Source organism: Arachis ipaensis, chromosome B3 (genome assembly GCF_059453495.1).
Source record: "Arachis ipaensis isolate K30076 ecotype BB chromosome B3, ASM5945349v1, whole genome shotgun sequence".
NCBI classification, from domain to species: Eukaryota; Viridiplantae; Streptophyta; class Magnoliopsida; order Fabales; family Fabaceae; genus Arachis; species Arachis ipaensis.
In genome coordinates this window covers 16551833-16565933 of record NC_142438.1, presented here as the reverse complement: position 1 = coordinate 16565933, position 14101 = coordinate 16551833, and the positions used below count along the sequence as shown (strand labels likewise).

Sequence of the window (14101 nt, the reverse complement as noted above, 5' to 3'; positions counted from 1 at the left end):
CGACATAATTAACTCAGAAATGAACCGAAATTACATAACAATTGCAACACAACTAACTCAAAAATGAACTGAAATCACATAATTGATTGCGATACAATTAACTCAGAAAGAAAGAGAAGCAGAGAACAATGGTAAAGAATTTGCATAACTCAGAAATTGTGTTAAATTTGAGTAAATCAAGAAGAATTTTGAGAAAATAAAATAAGGAGAAAATGAAGAAGAAAAAGAGGAAAAATAAGATGCAATAGAAGTTGAGGAGGAAAAGGAGAAAGAGTTTGAATTGTGTAGGACAACGAGTCCAAATACACCTTAATCCACTCAGAAATGAACCGAAATTACATAATGGATTGCGACACAATTAACTCAGAAATGAACCGAATTTATCATAATGATTACGACACATAAACTCAGTTCGAAAACAAATACATAAATAAGACTGAATCATGAATAAAAACACATCCAAAATTAATTTTAAATCAGACAATGTCATTAATATGTTTCTTTTTTTTGTTTGATATTTTTTTCTTTTTCTTGGTTTTATTCGTCTCAAGAGAGTAAATAAAAAAGAATTTTGAGACAATAAAATAAGAATATGAGGATGAAGAAGAAAAAGATGAAAAAGAAGAAGCAGCAGTAAAAAATGAAGAGAAAAAAGAGAAAAAATTTTGAATTATACAGGACAACGAGTCATTTTAATTAACTTAAAAATGAATGGAAATTACATAATGGATTTGGAGTACCTTCGGATGAAGCGAACGCAATAAATTCTTTTTTTCTATTTTGTCTGTATGAAACTAATTTGACATTACTGTTCTCTTACTCACAAAGTCACAAGAACATCTTCGGATTTTTCCCACCTTTATTGCGAATATATGAATCTTCTTCCAAGCTAACAACTTTTTTATTTTTCTTGGTGACGTCTTCTTGCTCTTCTTCTTCCTCCACCTCCATGATTCATGAATTCAATCAAACTCACACGCAAACTCAAGCCACCACCATCACCACCACGCAACACAACCACATTCACTACTTTCACCCATTCCCCACAACACCCTCCTCCTCCTCTCGCAACCCACACTTTCCCTCTCCCTTCTCTCGAATGCGGAACCTTGCTTCAGTTCCTCGCCAACTCCAAGTCCCTCTCACAGGCCAAACAGCTTCACTGCCACGTCATCAGTTGCGGCACCCTCCTCAACAACACCTACCTCGGAACAAAGCTCGCAGCTTGCTACGCTTCATGTGCCCAAATGAGAGAAGCACACCACCTGTTCGACGAAATTTCGCTCAAGAACTCCTTTTTGTGGAACTCAATGATAAGGGGTTACGCTTGTAACGGTTTTCCGTGGAGGTCCCTTTTAATGTACCGTGAGATGTTCAGTTTCGGTGTCGAGGCTGATAATTTCACGTACCCTTTTGTTCTCAAGGCGTGTGGTGATCTTTTGCTTGGTGAGATGGGTAGAAAGGTTCATGCTTTGGTTATGGTTAGTGGGTTGGGGTCTGATATTTATGTTGCGAATTCGCTGATGTCAATGTATTTTAAGCTTGGGGAAATTGGGATCGCGAGTTTCGTGTTTGATGAAATGCCTCATAGGGATTTGAGTTCGTGGAATACTTTGATGTCAGGGTATGTGAAGAACGGTGAGGCAAGGGTTGCTTTGGGGGTTTATAGTTGCATGAGAAAGGCTGGTGTTGATGGAGATGGGACTACTTTGCTTTCACTCCTTTGTGCTTGTGGTGATCTTACGGATTTGAGTATGGGGAGAGCGGTTCATGGTTACATTGTGAGGAATGGTGGTACACTGTGCAATGAGTTTTTGATGAATTCTCTTATTGACATGTACTGCAACTGTGATTCAGTGTCTGCTGCTAGGAAAGTATTCGAAGGATTGACAGTGAAGGATACCGTGTCTTGGAATTCTTTGATTTCCGGTTATGAGCGACATGGAGATGCTTTTGAAGTTTTGGAGCTTTTCAGTCAGATGTTTATAGGAGGTTTGATTCCTGATGAGGTGACTATTATTTGTATACTTGGGGCTTGTAATCAAACCTCCGCCTTGCAATTGGGTTCATCGGTTCACTCATATATTGTCAAAAAGGGTTTTGGTGTAAATACTGCTGTGGGAACTGCCCTTGTTAGCATGTATGCTAACTGTGGAAGTTTACTTCATGCACGTCAAGCATTCGACGAGATGCCAGAAAAAAATTTGGCTTCATGGACAGTTATGGTTACCGCATTTGGAACTCATGGGAGGGGAAGAGAGGCTATCTCCCTCTTTTATGACATGTTAGGTCAACATATTATTCCAGATGAAGGCATGTTTACTTCAGTTTTATCGGCCTGCAGTCATTCTGGCTTAGTCGATGAGGGTAAAGAAATATTCTATAAAGTGATGAGAAACTACAATATGGAGCCTGGGCACACTCAATATTCCTGTTTGATTGATCTACTTGGCAGAGCAGGGAACTTAGATGAAGCATATATAGTTATAAACGACATGAGATTGAAACCCAACGAGGATATATGGACTTCTCTCCTTTCAGCTTGTAGATTACACCGAAACCTCAAGTTAGCTGAGATTGCAGCTGAGAAACTATTTGAATTGAATCCAAATGAAGTAAGCGGCTATGTTTGTCTTGCTAACATATATGCTGCCGAGAGACGGTGGGAGGATGTTGAAAAGGTGAGGAAATTGGTGAAGAAAAGGAGATTGAGCAAGCCACCTAGTTACAGTTTTGTTGAGTTAAATAATATGGTTCATCAATTTTTTGTTGGAGATAAATTGCACCAAAAATCAGATGAAATTTTCGCCAAATTGAAAGAACTGAATGAGCAGCTTAAAAAAATTGGATACAAGCCTGAAACTGGTTTTGTTCTCTATGATGTGGAGGAAGAAGTAAAGGAGAGGATGCTCTGGGATCATAGTGAGCGGTTGGCTCTTGCTTTTGCTCTTATTAACACTAACCCGGGAGTCACAATCAGAATAACCAAGAATCTTCGTGTGTGCGGTGATTGCCACACAGTGATGAAGATGATTTCTAAGCTCACAGGTCGCGAGATTATTATGCGAGATATCACTAGGTTTCACCATTTTAGAGATGGAAGGTGTTCATGTGGTGATTACTGGTGAGTTTATGAAGTTTTTCAGAAGTAGCACATTCAAAATAATGAAAATAGACATGCATTTTTGGATGGAAGTTGATAACAGACTAACAGAGACACATTGTTTCCAAATATAGCAAATTGCGGACTTTTCACTTTTAGCCCTACTTGTGCAGTCACTCAAGGGATTTTGGATTGTCACATTTTGGTGTCACCATTGCAGAAGCAGCATGACTATAATCCAAATAGTTTTATTTTCATCTGATTCTTAAATGGATGGTTCACATCTTGATTCTTGGGAATCAACCATCACTACATATATCACTTTTCGATGGGAATATTAGTATTGGTTTGATAACTGAAGAAGATCTTCAAGGTCAATGTATATTTCATTATGATCACTTGAATGCAATTATCAAATGAATGACCTTTTCAAAAAAAAAGAAAATCCTGAAATGAATGACTCTTATGACAACTTTCCTGAAGCTTTTGAATTAAGGCTGGTTATACTATGGGGAAAGAATAATGTGGTCCTCTAAGGAGGACCAAGGAGGTTTTATAAAATAAAAAAGTTGTAGGAGTTGATTTATAAATATTAATTTAGTTCAAAAGCTGTGTTTTAAATAAAACCCCTCCCCGGTCCCTAACTATTCACAAAATTGACCTGGCGTTCCCTCACCATTAGAAATTAACAACGCGGTTCTCATCGATTCTCTTCGTGTGACCAAAAGGACCCTGTAACAGTTCTTCCGTAAAATATAACCGAAAAATCCTACGTGTAACGATAACTATCTGACGTGGATTCAAACGATTTGATGAGACAATTAAGTCCTTGCACAATCAGCAAAAACGTTGCCGTTTTGATGCACAAGGGAATCATATTCTAACATACATTCCTCATTCTCTCCCTGAAGTATCACACACTCTCTCACTCTTTGCCCTCATCCACACAAAGAATTACCGTAAACGCTAGAGACTGTCAGGCTTCCCGTCAGAAACGATGACAAAGGAGAGCCAGCGAGGACAAGTAACTGTGCAATAACGTGGCGTTTGCTGATGGAGGTGGTGACGTGCTACTGACAGAGCTACACTTCCATTTTTAGAGGTGAGTTTGTATGCCCGTTTGTAAACGACATCACTGTGGTCCTTCATTTGTTTATCTGAAGGAAGTATTCTTACTATGGACCACCATAAAATATGATATGTGTACTTTTTTACATTTGTGAAGAACAGTCACTTTCACTAGGGTTGGATCATTACTTCGAGTAAAGTTTTTCTGTCTGTTTTGAGTATATTAATGTCTGTTAATAATAATTTATTTATGGGTTACTGAGTAAATTTTATAGATTGCAGATGGCTATTGAGATTATACCAGTATTTCACCATAGGGGGTGGTTTCAGAGAGACGATAATGGAATGCTCAGCTACCTTGATGGTAAGGTGGAGAGATTCCCCAAGTTGGACATTGACTTTGTTAATTTTAAGGATTTAGAGGAGATATTCAAAGGGTTAGGTTATACAGAGTACAAGGCTATGTATTGGCAAGACCCTTACCTAGAGGCTGGCCTCCACATTTTAAAAGGTGACAAAGAAATTAACCAGATGTGTGATAACAAGATGGCAAATTTAGAAACTGATGAGTTGCATGTGTATTTTGAGCATTCTGTGAGCCAGCCAGTTGTGGATAAAGCAGGGGCTGCACCTGTAGACTTGAGTGATTCCTCCACTGATGATGGCTATGAGAGCGCTAAAGATAAGGCTTATAAGCCTCCCCCACCTGGTTATGAGACACTAAGCAGCAGTAGTAGTGAGGAGTTAAGGTCAAGGAACATGCCAAGGAATAAGAGTAAGAAGGACACACCAAAAAAAAAGACAATGACACCTAAGAAGAAGAGAGCAATACCTAAGAAGAAAACTTTGACACCTGTGAAGGAAAAAGTTAATGATGATGATGGCCTATCTCCTAAAACGAAGAAGAAAAAAATAAGAGATATGTGGGGAGGACAAGAAGGCATATATTGGATAGGAATGAGGGTGTTAATGGGCCAAGGCAAGGGCAACAGGCTGGAGAAGATGAAAGCCCAAATGTAGTGCGTGGAGCAGGTGACAATGATGAGCCCATTTGGGAAGAGCTAGATTCTGACATTAACAAGCCATATCAGTATGAGTCGGAAGCATTCAACTCTCCAATTTCTTCTGATGATGAGGGTAGAAAGCCTAAATTTCATGATTTGATGATGACACTGGTTATGGTGAGGTGGATTTTGAAATCAGAGAAATGTTTGACACCATGGCACAATTCAAGCAAGCATTGAAGGACATGTTTGTTTTCGAAGGAAAAGAGTTAGAGTATGTAAAAAATAAAAAGCATAGAGTGAGAGCAAAGTGTGCCGAAGAGGACTGTCCTTGGCTAATTGGTGCGGAATTTCTAACCACAAACTAATCGGCAAGTGCACCGGGTCGTACCAAGTAATACCTTACGTGAGTAAGGGTCGATCCCACGAGGATTGATGGATTAAGCAACAATAGTATTTGATAGGCTTAGTTAGACAAACAGAAAATAGTGTTTGAATATTCAAAGAGCATTAAAAAGTAGATAGAAAAATGATTAATTTGGGAATAAAATATGGAGAAGATAGTTAAGGGAGTTATCTATTTTTCTGGATTAACTTTTCTTACTAACTATTTTAATTATGTAGGATTTAATTTATGGCAAACTATATGTGACTAGACCCTAATTTCTTAGACCTTTCTAGTCTCCTCTAAAATTCATTAACTGTCAATTCCTTGGTCAATTAATTCCAATTAGAAGCTACATGATCAAATTTCAGTTTATATGCCACAAAAATTCTAATTACCCAAAAATAAAAGGATGTATCCAGTTAAATCCAGATAATTAAAATTTAGGAGAATATGTTTTCAAGCTATTGTTCAAGTAAAGAGCTTTTCCAAGTTATACAAGAACTCAAATAGAAAGAGGGTCATACTTCCATTCCACCCAAATTCATAAGATGAAGAGCGAAAACAATTCTTAAATTATAAATCCATGCATAAATTAAAATAGAAAAAGTAATAAAATCAATCCATACAAATAGACAGAGCTCCTAACCTTAACAGTGGAGGTTCAGTTGCTCATGGTAAAGAGAAAATAAGGATTGTAAATTGTAAATTGGAATAATGTTGTGGTGGTCTGGAATGGAATCCCCATGTTAACTAATTGGGATCCTTTTATATCTAATCCTAATAAATTTAAAATCTATCTTCTAAAACTAAAAAATAATATTTTTTCCTATTTTTAAAATTTGAATTTAAATTAGAATTAATTATAGCAATCAGCAAATCTTCAATCGATGGATGGGGACCACTTGACTTCACTAGGATCCACACCTAACTTGGGCTTTAGTGCGCCTAACTTGAAGTGGGCAAGACCAATCTCGCGTATTATTGTTGTGTCTTGCGCCTAACTTGGGAAATCTCAAGTTAGGTGCAGCCTTGGCAGCGAGTTCGGAGAAGAAGTATGGACTATTGTATATCGTTGGAAAGCTCTGAAAGTTAGCTTTCCAACGCCACTGAAATCACGTCCATTGGACCTCTATAGCTCGAGTTATTCAGGTTTGAGTGTAGAGAGGTCAGGGTTGACAGCATCATTCGCCTTCATCTCTTCTTCTGCAGAAACTCCATCAAATTCAGCTAAATACTACCTAAAATAAACAGAATTGCACAAGACTCAAAGTAGCATCCATAGTGGCTAAAAGATAATTAATTCTTGATTAAACTCAATAATTTAAATGCAAATTCATTAGAAAAAGATAGGAAAGATACTCACGCATCACAAATCCTAACTTTCTGGAACAGCCAGGAACTTTGTTTTCAAATCAAAACATATGTTAAGGAGCACACTTCTGGTAGAAATATGACAAGCAACATGGCAAGTAGATCATGGGTTACAAGCAAGCTAGTGAAGAGGTTGCTCACACAGCCGCAGCTATCACCTAAGGAGGCTTTAGAGCACATGAAAGAGGATTATAATATGCATATCCACTATAAAATGATATTGAGAGCTTTGAAGGCAGCCAGAGAGGAGGTTATAGAAAATGAAAAGGAGCAATTTGGGAAGGTTAGAGATTACTTGTCTGAGCTTCATAGGAGTAATCCAGGGTCAACAGCTATAGTAGATGTGATCCCCCAACCTAAATCACCACCTGTGTTTGACAAGCTATACATATCATTGGATGCATGCAAGCGTGGGTTCAAGGCAGGATGTCGTCCTTTAATCGGGCTAGATGGCTGTCACCTAAAGGGTTATTTTGGTGGGCACCTCCTTTCAGCCGTTGCTCAAGATGCTAACAACCACTTCTTCGTCATTGCTTACACTGTGGTTGATAGTGAATGTACTGACACATGGAGGTGGTTCCTAACTCTCCTCCAGGAGGACCTAGGCTCTTGCACTGAATATGGATGGAATTTTATTTCGGATCAGTAGAAGGTATGTTAATTATTAATGTGTTAATTGATGTTGTATTGATAATTACTTTTGTGCTGGTACTTGATTTTCTGTTGATTATTGAATTGATGCCCATCTGAATTAGTAATCAAATGATTGTGTGCCTATTGTGTGGAAGGGACTGGAGGTTGCTCTTCAAGAAGTTATGCCACGGGCGCACCACAGGAACTGCGTCCTCCACATTTGGAAAAACTTTGTTAAGCAATGGAAAGACAAACAATCGAAGGGTTTGGTATGGCAATGTGCTAGGAGTGCAACAACTCCAGAATTTTATGCGAATATGGACAAGTTGAAATCAATGAACCAGCCTGCTTGGGAGTATCTCTCCAGATTTCGTGAATCTGCATGGACTAAAAATCAATTCTCACACTATCTGAAGGTTGATAACATCACCAACAATATGTGTGAGGTTTGGAATGCGAAGATTGTGGAGTATAGGAGCAAGCCGATATTGACAATGTGTGAGAATTTGAGGTGTTAAATAATGAGAAAAATGGCTGGACATAAGAAGAGGTTAAGTAATGATCATAGAAAATTGGCTCCTGTTCAACAGCAAAGGTTGGACAAATTCATTAAGCCTGAAAGTTGTAAGTGGACAGCTGAGTGGACTGGAGACGATGAACGAGTTATCTTTGAGGTTCAAAGATGCCAAAGCAAGCTTGGGGTTAATCTAAGGGAAAAGACCTGTACTTGTAATCTATGGCAGCTTACTGGTAATTCTCTAGTAAAGTCCAATTTGTTGTTTCTATTGAGTACACATGTAATATATGGTTTTTTGTTGCAGGCATGCCATGTAAACATGCAGTTGCTGCAATCTCAAGGCTACGGAAGCTTAACTTGAAGTCTGAAGATTTTGTGCATGAGTGGCTTACCAAGGATGCCATGCATGCCACTTATGGTATAACAATTCAACCTGTCAACAGTGAAGAATTTCGGGAGACATCAGATGCTCTTAGGCCAGTGACACCTGCCATCAAGAGACCCCCTGGTCGTCCTAGGAAGAGAAGAACTACTGATCCTGTGTCTGACCAACTAACAGGGAACAAGGTAAAGAAGGCCTTCGAGGTGACGTGTAGCAAGTGCGGGAAAAAAGGTCACTATTACAAGACATGTAAGGGAGCTCCAAGGGATCCCAATTGGTAGCCAAAGAAGAAGAAGGCAATACATCCAAAGGTACAATACTTAGGCTAGTATTAGGAGTTACAAGAATTTAAATGTCTCTTAACGTGAGTATCGAAGGGGTTTATGTGTATAGAAAATGGTTTAATGAGGGGTTTATGTGTCATAAATGTCTTATAATTGATTACAAGGTGATAACCAAGCTATTGTTACACCTAAATCTGGTGCTGCTCCCTCTGCGGTTATAGATCGCATGGTAAGTTGATGACTAATTTGTGTTATCAAATTATGGTGTGGCATAAAATAGGATAACCCTTAACTTGTGCACAAATTATAGGCTAAAGCAAGGAAGCATAAGAAGAAGTTACCAATAAATGTTACTCCAGTGACACTTCCACCAACAGGAGAAGAAATTTCAGTGTCACAATCTGCTCCTACGAATGAGGTAATAGTAGTGACAAATATAACATTGTGGCTGAAATTTTAGCGTATTGAACAGAATCTAATTTACATTATCGTTGGTCAAAAAAGCAGGCTCAAAACATCAATGGACAAACTGGTGAAAATGGTGATGGATCACTTGCACCAAACTCAGCTGTACCTAGTCCAACTGCCCCAGGCCCAACCACAACTGCAACCAACCATGTCTTGCAAAATATGATGAATGGTCCACAGATTCCTGCACGCTTCCGGAAGAAACAGCCAATTTGTAAGCCATTGACATCTCAGGTTCATGGGCTGTTACTTCCACCCACTGTGCCCACAAACCAAGCCCCATTAACCCAACCAAGGATGGCTACAAGATCAACTACATCCATTGGCATTTCTCTCGAGACACAGGTAGCAACTAGTGATGGCACAGCAGCTAGGTTGTTCCAATTCATTCCAACACCAGGTCTCAAACAAGGAATTAAGGCACCAAGCTTCGGAGCACCACTAAGCTTTAAAGAATTTGGCTCCATTGCACCCCCTTTTAAAGCTCCATGGAAAAAATGAAGACTAGATAGTTATGGCTAATATTTTGGATAGTATTTTGTAACTTATATCTGAAACTATGCCTAACATTGGTCTAGTATTTTGGAACTTCTAGTACTTGAACACTTTAGATTATCTATTTTGTATACTTACCAAGGCATAACATATAATGGCATGTAGGTGTTCTGCAACTTTTTATATATTATGATATTTTGTGTTTCAGGCTAAAGATTTTGATTGCATACTAGATTTGGTTTATTCTTGATTCAATGAGATTGTATGAAAACATACTTCAAATAACAAAACACTCAGAAATTGTCACTTCAACTCAAAACAATGAAAAATACTAGAAAACCATATATCACAAGGTTACTTACAATTTAAATCACAACAATCTTTCCATCATTGAAATTCAACAATTTAACATCACAGTCACCATCCTTAATGTGTATCTAGTTCATAACATCAACATCCAAAATAAGTTACAATTTTTTTACATCCTATTAGGCTGAAGTGTAGTAATAAAAATTCCACCAACAACAGCAATGACAAATGCCATGATAATACATCTATTTTGTCTTGTATATCTTCTTCCATGAACTCTATCATATAGCTAAATCTCCATCTCTTTAATTTTGTCCTCCAACTCCTTCAATCTCCCATGAACTTCCATCTTCTGGACTTCTACCACCGTATAGCCAGACTCAGTTATCAGCTCATCCAGCCACTTAAAATATTTTCAATGCGTTGAAGGAGTCTACAATTATGAACAATTATTTTTTAATCAACCTAATTACAGAGAAGATTGTAAGATGGAATAAACCCTAATGTACCTTGAAATAACTGCAACCAAAGAACAACCTATTTTGGTTATTTGATGTGGAGGATTCAAAGAAAATCGCATGAGCTCCACAATAACAGCTTGGATGTGTGAACTTCTTTCTTGCCATGCCAACATTGCCAGAGTTGTTGCTTGAAGCTCCCATCGACTTCTCTTTCCATGAACGATAGATTGAACCTGATGAATGTTCTTCCGTGTTCATCACTGAAGGCAAGGTGAGATTTGATATATATGGTTCACATTAACATTGGGGATTGCTCTTATTAAGAAATGGGATCAAAACTGCAGCATTTTTTATGACTGTGTACATGGATTCTATCCTATCAACAATACTTAGTCCACGTATAACAGTTACCGGTACAGGTAGGATCTTCCGGTTACTTTTTACCTGTAAACCGACAAGAGGGTCCTTTTGGTCACATGGAAAGAATCGATGAGGGCCGCGTTGTTAATTTCTAGTGGTGAGGGGGCGCCAGGTCAATTTCGTGAATGGTTAGGGATCAGGGAGAGGTTTTATTCTTTTAAAAAAGTGTTTAGAGATAGATTTGCTGAAGATTTAGATTACCATTCTAAACACTGAAAAACGGGCAAAACAACGTCGTGTGAGGAGCCCTATTCGATCGAACAAGAAAAAGAGCAGTTGCAGGGAGAAATTATTTCGACTGAGCTACAAGAAAGGAGTATCTTCGGTCACTTGCTCTGACGGACTAGGGTCGAATCTCAGCACACTCATATCAACATCTCTCTACTGCGCCTTCCATCCACCAGATCCAGTGATTCAGATCCACGAGGTTAGTGCAATTTTTGGCTGTATGAATGTTTGAGTTAGGAATCGGGGAAGCTTATAACGACAACCCCTAATCTTTAATGAGTGCTCTGTATGTCACCATGCTAATTTTCTTTCTTTCGTTGGAGCAAACAGACGTGTCTGGGGTTGTTTTCTACGGTTTTAGTGGGTTGTAAAGTGAATTTTGTGTTGAAATGTGAAACTGTGTTGTGGTGTTGTGCATTTCTTTGGTTCAGAGGAGGCTTACCCTTCCGAAGCAGTGCAAGCTGAGATATTTTGAGCATACTTTTCAATATTTGGTAAGTGGTAACTCAGAACTTTGTTACACTCTTCTGCTTCTGTAAGAAAAATTAAGGGGAAAAAATAGAGAAGGTTCTATGCAAAATATTGGCTTGAGAAAAAAAAAACATTATTTGTTTATTTATTTATGTACTTATTATTATTTGCAGGTTTTATAAGATGAATTCAATTGTTCAGAATGTAATATTAGGCTAGGATTTGTTTGCTTTAACGGATAAGGAAATAAATGAAATGATTGAACTTGAATGAAATGGTGTTGTTCAAATTCAAACAATGAAATCGGGCAAAATCATTTCAAATAACTAGCTCCTATGGAATTTGAAACACACGGTGTTAATTCGCTGCTTTTTTATTTTTGTGATTCTTTTATTAGTTTATATGCATTTTTTTTGTATGTTCTCACTATTTTTCTTATCTATCCAGTTGTGTGAATTTGATAAACTCTAATTAAATTTTGCTAAGAATATTTTAAACTTAAAGTTCAATTTCTAAGTAGTTTTGTTGAGATGAATACTACTTCTCATACTGCTTTGTGTTGCATTCCATTATCACAAATTCACAATCATGAGTACAAATTCACTTTCATTGTTGAGAGGGGACTTTTTTGTTACGAATCTTTTGGTTTATTTTACGAAATGGGAGAATAGAAATTGAGACATGACAAGAAAAAATTGCAAGTAAGTTAATGATGAAAGGGGGAAGAAGAAAGGGATTGTGCTTTCTGTTATAAGTGAAAATTCCTCCAGGCGTATATGAAATATTTGCATAAAGAGAATTGGTTAAATATCCTTTGAGAAAATTTGTCCTAACTTAATTTTGTATTTTTGTTTGCCAAAGTTTTGAAAATAATAATTTCAAGAATGTTTCACGTTCATAATGATGATGAGATAAGGCCATTGTTCATGCTGCTCTCCAACTCAAGCAATTGGTACACTCATATTTTATTAATACCTATCTTTTATTTCTCTCTAATTTTTATAAATTCAGTTTCAATTCTTCTTTTTATGATGTTGGATACCCTCAAAGCTGGCAGCTTTTTTCTTTTTGCATTTTGCTCACCAACTGTTTGTAATTTTGTTTCTTTGTTAGTGTGTTCAGATAGTGAAGGAGACATGGGGGTTCAAGTGGGAGACATGCAATGCACTATACCCATTACACTTAGACTCTGGGGACAAAGTATTGAGGCAACCCATTTGGTTCATAAGAAGTCTTCATGGCACAAACTTCTTGCCTCCATTGGCGCCCATAAAATTTTTTTCAATTGAGGTAATCTCATACAGAAGTTATAAAAACTCTCAACAATACAAGTTTAGGTTCAAAATCGATCAAATTTATGATTCTACAAATAAAATTTTACAAGTTTGAGTTTTATTATTGAAGTTTAGGTATGAAACATGTATAATTTGATCGTAGCATCATTAGTAGAGTAATTAACTATAAGTAGAAATAATTTAAATAGTAGTTAGAAGAGTTATGATAGATTATGATGAGAAATGAAATTTAAGTCTCACTTTCTTAAATTCTCTTTCAAATGCTTGAAATTTGCATTGGCTTTTTGTTATTACCCTATTTTAGGTAAAGCTTTTGAGTATGCTGTTGGCATTCGACAAAATCATGATTTTCTAAAGTTGCACAATTTATGAATGCAGATTACACATATTCTGTGCCTTGAATTTCTTCATGTTTTTGCTTATGTATTTCTGATTACACTACTAGCAACAGGTTAAGCATAGTCAGAATTTTGTAGTCATCTTTCATTTTTTTGCTTTTTCATATTTTCTTTTGAAATCAATTAAGATAATTGTGACCGCTTTGCATATGTCATTTTATTGAAAGATTCGTCTTTACAGGTTGTAAATTTTTAAGGAAGTATGCGAATTCTCCAATAACAAGAAATACATATATGTCTTTAAAGTAATTACTCCCTTCATATATTAGGCTTATATGTGTAATCTGCATTGATTTGCTTTTATTTCTTTCATATTGCTTATGTTAAGATTGTCACTTACTTGATTAGAATACATAGTTCCTTAAGTTTTATTAAACATAAAAATGGTTCATAAAGAACATATATTTTTAGTTATACACTCATTGTGGATGTTAACATTGTTTTTTATTGGCATTACCATATTTATTCATGCAATATTTTTTTTTCCAGATAACGGATCAAAGAACTGACTTGAACAATTCACTTGGACTTGATTGAGGTTCAATTGCACATCAAAGAAGCTGTTTGAGCTGCACTAAGTGAACCTCGTAAAATAAATAGAAAAATACATTTAAGGTTTCTTGTAAACACATTGAATTGGGACACATGGCCTCATTGTGACATCACTGACATGAGTTACTATAACAAGATTATATATTTGTCAACACTGGGTTGATGTTGATTTGAAGACCTAACATGTTTCACACTGGTTTTTACTTCTGTATTTCAGCATGGAAATTGATCCTCTCAATTGTTAAAAAAATTGA

The 14101-nt window shown here is 36.9% G+C and overlaps 1 protein-coding gene and 1 pseudogene across 2 annotated transcripts; both read left to right on the top strand.

Annotated features, from left to right (window-relative positions):
• The first annotated feature begins 817 nt into the window (after positions 1 to 817).
• Positions 818 to 3548, top strand: LOC148569922 (putative pentatricopeptide repeat-containing protein At3g11460, mitochondrial pseudogene; annotated as a pseudogene). Its single transcript, XR_015907537.1, has one exon. The product of XR_015907537.1 is annotated as a putative pentatricopeptide repeat-containing protein At3g11460, mitochondrial pseudogene (transcript).
• Positions 3549 to 7013: 3465 nt separating this feature from the next.
• Positions 7014 to 8085, top strand: LOC148569921 (uncharacterized). Its single transcript, XM_088506732.1, has 2 exons — positions 7014 to 7478; positions 7723 to 8085. The coding sequence occupies exons 1-2, from the start codon at positions 7014 to 7016 to the stop codon at positions 8083 to 8085; spliced, it is 828 nt and encodes a 275-aa protein (XP_088362858.1).
• Positions 8086 to 14101: the final 6016 nt, after the last annotated feature.

What these genes read in the sequence shown, in the direction of transcription:
- LOC148569921 (XM_088506732.1), top strand. Translation starts at nt 7,014, where the DNA reads ATGACAAGCAACATGGCAAGTAGATCATGGGTTACAAGCAAGCTAGTG. An exon ending in TCGTCATTGCTTACACTGTG is followed by an intron (nt 7,479 to 7,722) that starts GTTGATAGTGAA and finishes ATTGTGTGGAAG; the next exon opens with GGACTGGAGGTTGCTCTTCA.